At 58.2% G+C, this 13,564-nt stretch overlaps 1 protein-coding gene across 13 annotated transcripts; it reads left to right on the top strand.

Moving 5' to 3' along the window:
• Positions 1-1,097: 1,097 nt before the first annotated feature.
• Positions 1,098-10,895, top strand: MIIP (migration and invasion inhibitory protein). Of its 13 annotated transcripts, none has more exons than XM_046659929.1 (13): positions 1,098-1,166; positions 1,380-1,477; positions 2,592-2,783; positions 3,032-3,364; positions 3,799-3,883; positions 6,853-6,961; positions 7,040-7,092; positions 7,803-7,932; positions 8,120-8,216; positions 8,597-8,635; positions 9,231-9,365; positions 9,483-9,564; positions 9,664-10,894. In XM_046659929.1, exons 3-13 carry the CDS (start codon positions 2,670-2,672, stop codon positions 9,861-9,863), a joined length of 1,377 nt encoding a protein of 458 aa, XP_046515885.1. In that variant the 5' UTR covers positions 1,098-1,166; positions 1,380-1,477; positions 2,592-2,669; the 3' UTR covers positions 9,864-10,894. The 13 variants fall into 13 exon arrangements, with proteins under 13 accessions (XP_046515885.1, XP_046515888.1, XP_046515889.1 ...); XM_046659932.1 differs by having other exon boundaries at positions 9,523-9,581; positions 9,664-9,876; XM_046659933.1 differs by having other exon boundaries at positions 9,523-9,564; positions 9,664-9,856.
• The last annotated feature ends 2,669 nt before the right edge of the window (positions 10,896-13,564 follow it).

Genomic DNA, 13,564 nt, shown 5'->3' with positions numbered 1-13,564 from the left:
CATCTTCCTTTCCAATCTGGATGCCTTTCTTTTTCTTTCCTCATTGCACTGGCAAGAACTCTAGTATAATGTTGAAGTGCTGAGAGCAGACATCCTTACCTTTTCCTGATCTTAGGGGGAGAGCATCGTTTTTTGTTAGAAAATATGCTGTTAACTGTAGGTGTAGCCTTTTATTAGGATGACGAAGTTCCCTTCCAGCCCTAGTTTGCTGGAAGAGTTTTAAAAATCAGAAAGGAACCCTGGAATGTGTCAGATGCTGGGACATCTCTCTAAGGTAAAAGACAGATGACTCCCACTTCCAACCACTAAGAAAACGGGACGAGACTTGGTGGGTTTTTCTGCATCTATTGAGATAACTTTTCTTTCTTTTTATCTGTTAATTTGGGAATTACATTGATTGATTTGAAAATGTTCTGGGCAAGTCGCTTCATCTCTCACGGCCTCATTTTTTGTTTTGTCTGTAAAATGGGACAATAATACTCATCTTAAAGCACATTTAGGAGGCTGGCATGCATTGGTATATGGAAAATACCTGGCGCACACAAGGCACTCCATATAAATTTGCTCATATTTTACAGACTGGATTAAAGGCATCTGTGTTCATCTCTTCCCCACTGCCTCCTCTCCCGCTCCTCCAGGCAGGGACGCCTCTTAACCCTTCCCTGCCTCCCAGTGCCTAGTACAGTGCCTCTCGGCACAAAGTGGGCCCGTTAACAACTTGAAAGCAAGTAGGAAAGAACGGGTCGCCAGGCGCCGCCTCCCCGGCCCCCCAAGCATCCCACAGCTGCATCCCCCTCCTTGGGAGCAGCCTCACGCGTAGACTCTGAAACTGCCGCCGCCGGACGCGGGTAGCCCGCGGCCCCGTCCTGACCAATCGGAGCCCGCCCTCCGGGGGCACGCCCCATTCCGAAAATCGACCGCCCCTACACGACCTCCGAAGCTGACCAATCAGCTGCTGAGTCCCGCTGTTAGCCCCGCCCCAGTGTTGAAACTGCCGCTGCCGACCGCGGAGTAACGCCCGGAGGCCCTCCGAATCTGACCAATCAGGGCGGCCAGCTCTGGCCCCGCCCCCGGCCGGCGACGCGCGGGGCGGGCCGGGCGGAACTCCGGGCAGAACTCCGGGCGGCGGGGCGACCGCGGGCTGCGAGCTTCCGGGCTTCGGGGCTGTGAGTGCGGGAGCGACGGGCCGGGGGTCGGGAGGAAGGGCTCGGCTGGGGGCCCCGCGTGCGCCCCCGCGGAGGGGTCGGGAGCCGCGATGGGAAAGAAGCGGGAGGCGGCTCCCCTTCCCGGGGCCCGGCCTGCGTCCCCCGGCGCTGCCTCTGCACTCCTGCTGCCTCAGTTTCTCTTTTGAACGTCGCCTTCCCGTTGCGTTTGCGCAGCTTTTAGCCTCCCCGAGCGCGGCCGGAGCCGGAGGAGGGAGCGAGGCTGTTCCCTTTAACCCGGTCGGAAAACGGAGACCCTGTCTGTCGGACTGTAGGTATGACCGAGTGGCTGGATCAGATAAGGGGGGGGCGCCGGACTCCCGTCCTGCGCTTCAGGCTGTTTGCCCACCTTGTCCGCACCCCCGGACGCCTGTGCTCGCATCTCCACTGCCCCCCTTATGCGGGGCATATGTGAGGGGTCCAGTGTAGTCTGGCTTCTCTCTGCCTCAGCCCCTGCTGCCGGGCCCTGAGGCGGGGACCCTGGGGTGGGCGGTCCGCAGGCGCCGAGTGTGGGTGCGGGGCTGGGGGCGGGGCAGGGGTTCTGAGTAGGATGTCCGATTGGACCCAGTGTTAAAAAGGGGTCGTGTGTATCCAGGGAGACTGCGTTTCTGGTCGGAGGGGTCTGGGCCTGGGGCTCTGGGGGCAGTGGGCAGCCCCTCCCCCAGCCTGCAGAAATCCCTGCCAGAGGCGTCTGTGTGTCCCTGAGCCTCGATCCCTCGGGGGCCGGAGGCTGTGAGAAGGAGGAGGCAGCTTCCCAGGACCCTCTCCTCACTTCTGGGGGAAAGGCTGGCCTGATCATGGACCCTGGAGCAGATTCAGGTTCAGATCCTGGCTTTGCCACTTACTAGCTGTGTGGCTTGGGGCAAGTTGCTTAACTTCTCTGAACTTTGCTTTCTTCATTTGTAGAAAGAAAGGGAAGAGGAAGGGAGAACAGGAGAGAGGGAAGAGTATGTTCAGAAGCTGGGTTTGTGTTGGATTCACAAGTTGTGATGCTTTACATTTGTAGTCTCACCCTAATTGTTTTCTACAAGTTAAAATAGTGTAATTTCATAGTTAAGGTGGTTAAGGGGGATTGTTCTCTTCTGGCATGTTAGCAAACACACACCCTGGGCCAGTGTGACAGTAGAAGACTTTTATTGAATGCTCACTGTGTGCCAGGCACTGTACTAAGACTTCACATGCACTACCTCCTTTAAACCTTACGACAGCCTTATGCGGGAGATACTGTTATCATCTCTGTTTGGCAGATAAGGAAACTGAGGCACAGAGAGGTTAAGTAACTTGCCCAAGGCTGCAGAGTCAGGGAGTATCAGAGTGGGGATTCGAACCCATGCCTCTGGCTCCACAGGGCGGCCTCCGCAGCTCCATGTCACGCTGTCTTGGCTTCAGGTAGAAGAGGTGGCCTGGAACCCAGCGCTGAGGGTGCTCTGCAGCCCAGGGTCAGCGGCTCCCACCGAGGGGCCCGGGATGGTGGAGACCAAGGACGTGCGGCAGCTGCGGCAGCTCAGCCTGGAGCTCCTGAGGCAGCTGCGGGCCGGGCAGGAGGCCGTGCGGCGCTCGGTGGCCAAGGCAGCCTCCGCGGTGAGCACCCACCTCAGGAGTCCCCGTGAGGGAGGAAGGGGCTGCCAGCCTCTTGGGCCGGAATCCAGGCCTCCAGCGGCATCCTGGGCAGTGCGCCCACTTTACTGATGATGAGAAAACCGAGGCCCGGCGAGGGAAGGCCCAGTGGAGGCTGGAGCAGGGATGAGGAACTGGGTCTTCCTGCCTAGTGCAGACCAGCTGAGCGGGTGGCTGGGCCGCCCCTGGGTGACCTGGCCTCTCTGTTCCAGTCGAGCCTGGACTCCAGCAGCAGCTACGACTCAGAGACGCCACCCTCTCAGGAGATGTCCTCAATGGCCTCGAGAGCCTCCTGTCCACAGGATGCCCAGCAAGGTGACCCCTGTGATATGTCCTGGCCCGGCGGGGCCAGCTCTTGGGGGAGCTCTCCCCCACCCACCAAATGCCGACACCAGGAGTCCCTGGGGCCACTGAGGCCCCACTCGGCACCCTTGCCGGCCTCCTCAGACTCGAATGACCCAGAGCTGTCGGCAGAGCTGGACAGTCTACTCCAGGAGGCACAGGCCATGAGGTCCGCCCCGGATCAACAAAGCAAGCTGCCCAAGGTAACTCTGGAGTGGGGCATCTGTTGATAAGGGTTTCCTTGAGCCTCAGTTTCCCTATCTGACAAATGCACTCATGGGCAGCCGCCCTTGCAGAGTGAAAGGCTTCTGGGAGGTACCTGGAGTCGTGTCCCGTTCAGCCTAAGTGCATGATCAGTGGTGGCCGTCAGTGTCTCAGACGGCACTTTGGGAAGAAGGTGATGAGCCCCATTACACGGATGGGAAGACCGAGGCTCGGGGGCTGGACTTGTTCACAGTGACACACAGAAGGGCGGGGGGCCACACTCTTGTCTTCCGGCTCCCACGCCCTCGGCTGAGCCCTGGGGCCCATGTCAGGGTGTAGTTAAGAAATGGCCCCCCTCTCTCCCCCAAGGTGGGGCCTCCTTTGGGCCGGGCCTGCTGGCCTAGCCCTTGCCCCTCTTTACCCCTCTCGTCAGCCGAGAGTGATCTTCAAGAAGGAGTCTCCAGTACCTGAGAGGATCTGGCGCCTCCGACCGTACCTGGGTTACGACTGGATTGCAGGTGCGGCCCTGTGCCCGCAACTCACGCGGGAACCGGGGTCAGGGAGGGGGGGCAGAGGAGGGGGCCCAACTTGCCTGCGCACCTGCCAGAGCCCCCACCAGGTGCTGCTGTTCCTCCGTCTGTTCCACCTGCCTCAGTGAGCACCTTCGGTACCGTGTCTGCTCTCTCGGCCACTGGCACAGTCACAGGCACAGAGACAGTGCTCACCGAGCGTTTGTTGAATGAATGAGAGAACTGCCACAGTGTGAGCATTTATTGTATGCCAAGTCCCTGCAGAACTCTGTATGGGAATCATCTCTATATTTTATTGCCCGTCTCCCCTCCCCCGCCCCCCAGCAACCTCAGTGGCCTCCTGGCTGGTCTCCCTCTGGCCGCTTTTGCCTCAATTACTATCCATTTTTGACACAGCAGCTGGAAGAAATTTTTAAACGTGGGAATAGATCATGTCACTCAGAGTACTTAGCACTTAGAGTCAAATCCAAAATCTTTATCCAGACTTCTGAGGCGTGACCTGGCCTCCACTGGCTCGGTGACATGACCCCTGACTATCTGCCTCCTGGCTCTTCGCTCCAGCCTCGCTGGCCTCCTTGCTGTTCCTGGAGCCTGGATGCTCATGGCCACCTCGGGGCCTTTGCACTTGCTGTTCCTTTTGCCTGGAATGCACTTTCCCAGGGTCACACGTGCTGGTTCCTTTTCATCACTGAGGGCTCAGCTCGAATGATAGGCCTTCCGTGAGCATAATGTCGTGGGGCCACCTCTCCCTACATCGTTGCCTGTGGCAGCAGCCATTGCTCTGTTCTCCGTATCCCTCGTTCTCAGAAACGGGTGTGTTTGCTTGCTTCTTGTCTGGCTCCTCCGGTAGAACATGAGCTCCCTTAGAGCCGTGCCCAGCTGTCTGTTCGGTGCTGGTTCCCCGAGCCTGAGCCTAGAATGGCGCCTCCACATAGTAGGCCCTCAACCGACACTTGTCGAATGAGTGAGTGAACGACCTGAGAGGTTGGTGCTGTTCTGCTCCTCACTTCACGAAGGAGGACACTGAGGCACAGAGAGGTTGAGTGACTGCCCAAAGGCAGGTGCTCCGTGGGGTGGCTGGGACCAGTCGAGGGGCGGGGAGGACACAGGCCCCGTCCAGTGACTTCCCACACTGTCCGCTCACTGTCGCTGGGAGCTGGCGGCGCCTGCCCTGGCCCACCCTAGCCGCTGATCCTTCCTGCTTCTTTCCCGGGTGACCAGCTGCGCTCCACCTGCGCCGTCCCTGCCATTGTGCGCTCACTGGTCCCCTCTTGGCTCCCGCAGGGTGTCCCTCCTGCCTGCGCCTCCTCCAGGGCCGGCAGCGCCCTGCACTGGTCTGAGGATGGCTTTGCTGAGGGCCGGTGTGTGGCGCCTTCCGGGGGCTTCATCCACTTGCTCCTTTACTCTCCGCGGTCACATTGTCCCCACGTGCAGGCAAGAGACAGTGAGGAGACAGCCCGTGTCACAGCCAGTCGGGGTGGCGCCATCTGTTAGTTCCCGCCCCGAGGACACCGTCCTCCCTGGAGCCCGTTTGCTTCTCATTACTGCCCGTTTCCTCTGCTTTTCTTTATAATGAAGCTCCTCCAAGGGTTGTCTGCACTCGCCGTCTCCGGTTTCTCTCCCCCACTTTTTCTTCATCGGGCTTCAGCCCCTGACCCCATCTTCACTGGGGTCAGCAGTGCGTCTGCGGGGCTGGCTCCGGCCCGGTTCTCAGCGCCCCCTTTTCCCGGCGCCCGCCCGCCTCCCCGAGGCTCCTTACCCGGCTTCCAGGGCGGGGCCCCCCCCCCCCATCTCCGGCTGCTCCTTCCAGTCTTCTCTGCCAGATCCTCTTCCTTCTTCCGACCTCCCGACCCCGGAGGCCCCAGGCTCAGTCTGCCGATCCACCTCCGTCTGCCCTCCGGCTCTGACCCCGGGGCCGAGGCTTGCCGTGGTCTCTGGCTCCCGCTGCTCCTCCAAGTTCCAGACTTGGCTACCTGCCTTCGTCTTCTCCACCTCGCCCACGTGTCTTAGGTTCATCTCACGGCCAAAATCAAGGTCCTGATTTCCGCAGTGCCTGCTCCTCCTGCACTTTCTTGTCTCTGTAAATGGCGACTCTGTTATGGAGTTAATGGCCATGACCTTGGGATCGACCTTGCTTCCTCTTCTTTTTGCATATTCCTCTTTCAGTCTGTTAGGGTGTCTTGTTAGCCCTGCCTTCAGCATATTTCTAGAATCTGATTACTTCCCTCTGCTGGGATGCCTGCAGTTCCTAACTCGTCTCCCTGCTTCCCTCACCTTGCAGTAGCCAGAGGGAGAATCCTGTGAAAATACATGGCCAGTCTGATTGCATCACTCCTTGTCTCCAAACCCTCCGCTGGCTTCCTAGCTTCATCTCCCCCACCCTCGTCCCTCACTCCCCTCCAGCCACTTTCACCTCCTGGCTGTTCATCAGACATACCGAGTGCGCACCTGCCCCAGGGCGTTTGCGCTTGCTCTTCCATCTGCCTGGAATGTCCACATGTCTCCCTCCCTCCTTCATCAGGTCTCTGCTCAGGTGTCTCCTCCTCAGAGAGTCCTCCCCTGGCAGCCCCACCCTATCAAGCTCGGCTCCCGGACTCTCTTCTCTTTTACTTCTTGGCCGGTGTCACATTCAATGTTGTATCACAGGTTTCTCTGGTGACTAGTTTGTCTGTTATCACGTGTTGGAATGTAAGGCTCACAAGGGCAAGGGCCTTGTCTGGGTCACTGCTCTTTCCCAGCACATTGAACAGCGTCTGGCCCGTAGCAGGGGCTCTGTAAATAGGTTTGTGTGGACGACTGGATGTGTGTCAGGGTGGACGGACACTGAGACAGAGCCAGCAGTCACAGGGACTGGAGGGCCCCCTCTGGGTCTGTAGAAGGCACGGTGGGGGCAGAGCGGTGGACTCTTGGCCTCGGCCAGTGGCCACACAGCAGCTCCCGGGGCTTCGCCGCTGCAGGGTCTCTGGACAACAGCTCTCCCGTCACCAGCAAGTCCGAGGCCTTCTTCTCTAAGCTGCAGAAGTTCCGGGAAGCCAACCAGGAGGAGTGTGTTTGCAGCGACCCCGAGTGAGCGGGGCGGGCGAGGGCTGGGCGGGCGGCTCAGGACCCGTCACCCTGGCCCGCTCACCCCTTTCGCCCTCACAGACCCCAGATCCTGGGCCTGCGCGAGGGCGGTGGCGTCAAGGGAGACCATGAATGTGAGTGTGAACCCTCGTGGGCTGCCCCACGGCCCAGCCAAGGTCCTGGGGCAGCAGCTGCGGTGTTGGGTCCTTGGGGAGGGAGGTCTGGGGCCCGGACAGGGTTGGGGTGAGCTGAGGCCCGGCCTCGTGGGGATTAGGGCCCGCCCTGTTACCCGCCTCACCCCTCCCCAGCAGCCTTCATTCTCTTCCCAGCTGCCTCATTTCCCACGTGCCCCCCACTCCCGCCCCCTCCTTTCTGCACGTGTCATCCTTGTCAGGCCGCCGGCTCAGTCACGTGAGCACCGGAGTCTGCCGTGGGTTTGCATGTGCAGTCTACAGTGTGTACATAGGTGTACATGCATGTGGGTGAGGGGTGTTTGTGTGCAGCCTGTGTGTGATCACAGATAGAGGCATGTGCACGTGTGTCCTCGAATGTGACTGTAGGAAGCCTTGCTTCGTGTTTGCACACACAACATTGGCACATGTGAACATGCCGGTGTGTGTATGTGCACACATGTGTGTCATGCTCGTGTAGCAGGGTGTGCTCAGTGTTTTTGTATGTGAGTGCATGTACGTGAGCATACTCCATGTGTGTACCTGCGTGTGTGCTGTGAGCGTGGCCTTCGGGGGTGTGGAGGGGCTGGCGGGCCTGTCCGGTTGAGGCAGTGGGGCACAGGGCTCCAGGTCCCCGGCTAAAGGATGACGGTAGCTTCTCACGGGTCTCGCAGGCGTCTACTGTTACCGGGTCAACCGGCGCCTGTTCCTGGTGCCTTCAGATCCCGGCACCCCCTGCCGCCTGTGCAGGACACCACGGGACCAGCGGGGCCCTGAGACCCTGGCGGAGCCAGCGCAGGTCAGGTGAGTGGCCGGAGCAAGGAGGACACCCCCCAGGGGCAGCCATGGGGGCAGCAGCCGCTGAGGAGGGGAGCAGAGGCTGGGGCCCGCCAATTCTGAGGGAGGGAAAGGGGCCTGGGGCTGTGGCCCTGCAGCAGCGAGAGGCGCCAGCAGCATTGCCCCCAACCTGTCACCCTGTCCCCCAACCCAGGGTGAGCGTCCCACTGTCCGTCCTGGACCCCCCACACCAGTACCGTATCCACCGGCGGAAGAGTTTTGACGCCTCCGACACGCTGGCCCTGCCCCGGGTGAGCAGCTACATGGGGCCTGGGTGGGGACGGACGTGGGGCTGCCCCCGTGTGGCCCAGGTCTCCAGATCGATCCTGAGGCCCAGAGAGGGTCAGGGACTGTCCCAAGGCTACACAGTGAGGCTGGGCTCAAGGAGGGCGAGGCTCTGGAGTTCAGCCTGGGTCACTGCCATCACCGTGCTGTGCTTGCTCCCCGAGGGAGGTGGGGCACCCCGCTGGCCCCGAGGCTTCCAGGATAAGTGTTGCCCGCACGTCGGCACAACACGGATGGGCCCCGGTCACTGAGCTTGTGTGCGCCTCGTGCACAGTCCTTCAGAGGATTATCTCATGGAGCCCCCAGCAACTGAGAGCACGGGTGCTGCTGTGGTCCCACTTTACAGATTCGGAGCCTGAGGCAGAGGGGACGTGACTTGTCCAAGGTCAGCCAGGTGGGAGAGCTGGGACATGAACCCAGCCCCTTAGGGTGCCGTGGTGCTCCCATAGCGACATCCTTGGTGTCTCCTGGGTAGGACGGGGGTCAGTGGGGACCCCACTCACTCCCAGTTGAGGCTGGGGGAGCTGTGCCTGGAGAGAGAGGAGAAGGGGTGTAGAGGAAACCTGGTTTGCTCGTCTGTAAAATGGGTACAGCGCACCTAACTCTGGCTTGTGGGGCAGTTCAATGAGTCAGTGCCTGTCGGGCATAGGGCACAGCCTGGCACACAGGGAGTGCTCCAGCAGTGTCCACAGCCTCCCCTCCACCCCTCTAACTCAGGGCCCAGGACATGGGTCAGCAGGGGTAGGAAAGGGAGGCCCAGGGGTGACCCATGGGTGGACACAAGGCTTCTGCCCAGGGGGAGCCTCAGTGTTGGGGGACACCGTGACTGTTTGGGGAGCACCTCTACCCTCATGGGGGACGTGGCCCCATCTTAGCAGATGCTGCCAGTCCAAGAGGAGAGGCACAGCCCCTTGCTGGGTGTGCCCAGTGTGGGGGGACCCTGCCCCAGGCCAGGCGCCTTCACCCCTTGCTCTCCACAGCACTGCCTGCTGGGCTGGGACATTCTCCCGCCAAAGCCCGAGAAAAGCTCAGCCCTCAAGAGCCTGGATCTCTGGTCCTGTGTCTCTGCCAAGGCCCAGCACCGGAAGCTGTCAGCCACCAGCCCCTCCCGCCTGGTAGGGTCCAGGCTGCCCCGGGAGGGACAGAGGCCTTGGAGCAGGCCTGCGGACTGCAGAGTCCCCGGGAGCAGGATTGGGGGGAGTACTGCAGAGCCTGAAAGTGTCTCTCCACAGGGGCCCATCCCCCCAGCCCTGACCCCAAGCATCCTTCCAGGGCCTACTACTCCCCGCCAGCTACTGCATCCCCCCCAGGAAGGTGACCCAGATTATAAGGTCCAGAAGGGGATGGGGCTGGAAGTGGGGGTGACCTGCTCCCAAAGTGGTCCCCTCTGACACCTCCTCGTTCACCATCCAGGCCCTGCCCACGCGGGTCCCACCTGCCACCCCGATCTGGTCAGAACCCCAGGTCCCCTGACCCTGCGCCCCCCGGCTGAAGCCCTGAGGACTGGCCACTTGGAAGAGGACAGTGCCTCTGTCATCGTCTCTAGCCTCTCCCCTATGGCAGGGGCGCCCAGCCCGGCCTCAGCTGGAGTGGACTCCGGCCCCACCTCCTAGGCTGGGCAGGTGGCTGAGCCCAGGTCTGGCTCTTTCCTAGTGACAGAGATGGGGGATTCTGGGCTGGGGGGTGAGGGGATTCTGTGACATGTTTGTAAATAAAGCTTGGCGCTCTCTCCAGCTCCAGGTTCCCACGTGTGCTGGGTCTGTCCTGCTGATGCCCTCGGTGCCCAGGAGGTGCCCCGGCCTCAGCCTGCCCTCCCCTCACCTGGGGAAAGACACTTCTGACAACCTGTGCTGGGCGGGGTGGCTCCAGTGGCCTGTGTGTGGCTCTTTGTGCAGCTCCCAACTCTGGGTAGGGCCCGAGACAGGCCAAGGCCAGTGTTAAACAACTGTCTCAGCGAGGGGCTCAGGGGCTCAGGCCGTCCCCTGTGGGTGAGGCCGAGGCCGTGGATGCTGGGAGGGAGGGAGCTTCTTCCCCCTTCTTGGTCCCTGAAACCAGGGTCCATTGCTAGAGGGGCTCTCTTGAAGTCCCTGGGCCAGGTGGCTCCTCCACGCCCCTCTGTAGCCCAGCCCTAGAAGTCATGGGGGTCTGGAGCTGCAGCAGGGACCAATGGGGAAACTGAGGACCAGGCAGTGAGTCAGAGGCAAGGTTGGCAGAGAGCCCAGATCTCCCCTGCTGGATTAATAAGCAGTGCCTGTCCCCCCGCCCCACACCCCGCCACACACCCCGCCACACACACACTCACCCGCCGGGTTAAACAATATGAAATTCCTGTTTTCCTGGTATAAAAATGGGGTAGATGAGGAACCAAAGCCCAGAGAGGGCATGAGCTTTTTCTACGGTGTCTCAGCTCGGAGGGGCGGAAGTAGGGCTGTGGGCTGTGGCTGTCACCTGGAGCTTATGAGCTGTGAAAATCTTTCTCCTCCCGTGTTCACAGCACATGTATTAGTCAGGATAAGTGAGGTTGTGCTGCAGTCACAAATTAACCCCCAAATCTCGGTGGTTTGACATAAAGACTTTCTTTCTCACTGACTTGCTCACTACCTGTCCATTGTGGGTCACATGGGGTCTCTGCTTTTTTTTTTTTTTTAGATTTTTAAATTTTTTTCCTTTTTCTCCCCAAAGCCCCCCAGTACATAGTTGTATATTCTTCATTGTGGTCCTTCTAGTTGTGGCATGTGGGACGCTGCCTCAGCGTGGTTTGATGAGCAGTGCCATGTCCGCGCCCAGGACTCAACCAACGAAGCCCTGGGCCGCCTGCAGCGGAGCGCGCGAACTTAACCACTCGGCCACGGGGCCTCTGCTTTTGACATTGTCTCTCGGGGGCCCAGGCTAACAGAGGCTCCCCAATGGGGCACGTCACCAGTTGCTTTAGCCTGGAAATGACACACAGGTCACTTCTGCTCATGATTCATTGGCCAGAACTAGTCACATGGGTGTCCCGCCTGACAGCAGGGGGTTGGGACGTGGAGCGGGCTCATGGGATATTTGCTGAGCGTTGCTGGCCTCTGCGCCCTGTTACCTGACTTCTACCAGCTCTGTCCCTGTGAGGCAGGCACGCAGAGCCCCCAGGCCCTGGGCAGCAGGGGCCATTCGCCGAATGATAGGCACTATGAATTCTTGCCGAAAGTCTTCCCTCCTTTGATCTGGGGTTCCAACCCCAAATGCCTTCCGTGGCCAGGTGGGCAAGGTGACTGGGAGTGGCGGGGCTCAGAGCCACCTGGCGAGCACACGGCCCCTCCAGAGGCTGTCAAGGTCAAAGGCCTCTGTGATTCAAACTGTCACGTCTGTGGGCAGACTCAGCCACAGGTCATGGTTTGCCACTGGATCCCAGGACCTGGAGACACAAAGTCCCTTCTGGATGTAATTTTTTTTTATTAATTTTTTAAAATGTATTTTTAATTGTGCAAAATACACATGACATAAAGTTTACCCTTTAAAAACATTTTTAAGTGGACGGTTCAGTGTTATTGACATTGTCGTGCAACAGTCGCCATCATCCATCCTAGAATATTTTTAAGCTTGCAAAACCGGAACTCCATGCCGGTTAAACACCGCCGCCCGTTCCCCTCCCCGCAGCCCTGGCCGCCACCGTGCTTTCTGTCTCTGGATTTGACTGCTCCTGGTGCCTCAGATGGGTGGAATCAGACAGTATTTGTCTCTTATAACGAGCTTATTTTGGGGCCAGCCCCGTGGCCGAGTGGTTAGGTTCCCATGCTCCGTTCGGCGGCCCCGGGTTTTGCCGGTTCGGATCCTGGGCACGGACATGGCACCACTCAGGCCATGTTGAGGCGGCATCCCACATGCCACAGCTAGAAGGACCCACAACTGAAAATATACAACTATGTACTGGGGGGCCTTGGGGAGAAGAAAAGAATTAAATAAAATAACTGGCTTATTTCATCTAGCACAATGTCCTCAAGGTTCATTTATGTTGTAAGGTGTCAGAATTTCCTTCCTTTTTAAGGCTGGATGTATATACCTTTTCACTGTGTGGATAGACCACATCTTGTCGATTCACTCATTGTCAGTGGACACTTGGGTTGCTTCCACCTTTTGGTTCTTGTGAGTAACGCTGCTGTGAACATGGGTAAACAAATATCTGTTTGAGTCCCTGCTTTCAATTCTTTTTTTTTTTTTTTTTGAGGAAGATTAGCCCTGAGCTAACATCTGCTGCTAATCCTCCTCTTTTTTTCTGAGGAGACTGGGCCTGAGCTAACATCTGTGCCCATCTTCCTCTACTTTATATGTGGGACGCCTACCATAGCATGGCTTGCCAAGCGGTACCATGTCTGCACCCAGGATCCGAACTGGCAAATCCCAGGCTGCCGAAGCAGAACGTGTGCACTTAACAGCTGCACCACCGGGCTGGCCCCCCTGCTTTTAATTCTTTTGAGAATGTACCTATAAGTGGAATTGCTGGATATATGGCAATTCTGTTTAATTTGGGGGGAAGCCACTATACTGTATCCATAGCAGCTGTGCCGTTTTCCATTCCGCCAGCAGTGTAAAAGGGTTTCAGTTTCTCCACATTCTTACCAACACTTATTTTCTGCTTTTTTGATAATAGCTATCCTAATAGGTGTGAAGTGGTATCTTATGGTGTTTTCTTTTTTTCTTCTGAGGAAGATTTGCCCTGAGCTAACATCTGCTGCCAATCTTCCCCCTTTTTTTTTGGTATGTGAGCTGCCACCACAGCATGGCCACTGACAGACGAGTGGTGTAGATCCGCGTCTGGGAACCAAACCTGGGCTGCCAAAGCAGGGTGCGCTGACCTTAACCACTAGGCCACCGGAGCTGGGCCTCTTGCAGTGGTTTTGCTTTGCGTTTCCCTAATGATAGTGATGTTGAGCGTCTTTTCATGTGCTTACAGGACATTCGTGTATCTTCTTTGGAGAGATGTGTGTTCAAGTCCTTTGCCCGTTTTTGAATCAGGTTGTTTGCTTTGTTGTTGTTTCACACAATTTTAAGTAAAGAGCCTGTAAGAGTCAGTGGTTTTCTTAGAAATTCTTTGGCCAGAGGAAGAAGAGAATCAGGAAGCCTTCTGTCAAACAAAAATTACAAAATTTACAGCTGAGATCAGCCTGTGAATCCAGCTGATGCAGAACAGCAACGGTTTGAACCACAACAGTCACGAACGACGTTTCTTTCCCATGAAAGGCCAGCCTACAGCCCTGGGTCCATTCAATCATCAACGCAAGCACTTTCTCTGGAAGGACAATTCTTTTGAAAATTTAGGTTTCTGGCCTTTTTGCTT

The sequence above is a fragment of the Equus quagga genome, chromosome 5 (genome assembly GCF_021613505.1).
Source record: "Equus quagga isolate Etosha38 chromosome 5, UCLA_HA_Equagga_1.0, whole genome shotgun sequence".
NCBI classification, from domain to species: Eukaryota; Metazoa; Chordata; class Mammalia; order Perissodactyla; family Equidae; genus Equus; species Equus quagga.
The sequence above is the reverse complement of the archived record's forward strand: the minus strand, read 5'-3'. Positions and strand labels throughout refer to the sequence as shown.

Bases quoted from the DNA above. Each gene is read 5' to 3' on its own strand.
- MIIP (XM_046659925.1), top strand. From the start codon at position 2,670: ATGGTGGAGACCAAGGACGTGCGGCAGCTGCGGCAGCTCAGCCTGGAG. The intron at 3,884-6,852 runs GTGCGGCCCTGT...TCGCCGCTGCAG, and splicing joins GGGTTACGACTGGATTGCAG to GGTCTCTGGACAACAGCTCT. The intron at 9,565-9,663 runs GTGACCCAGATT...TTCACCATCCAG, and splicing joins ACTGCATCCCCCCCAGGAAG to GCCCTGCCCACGCGGGTCCC.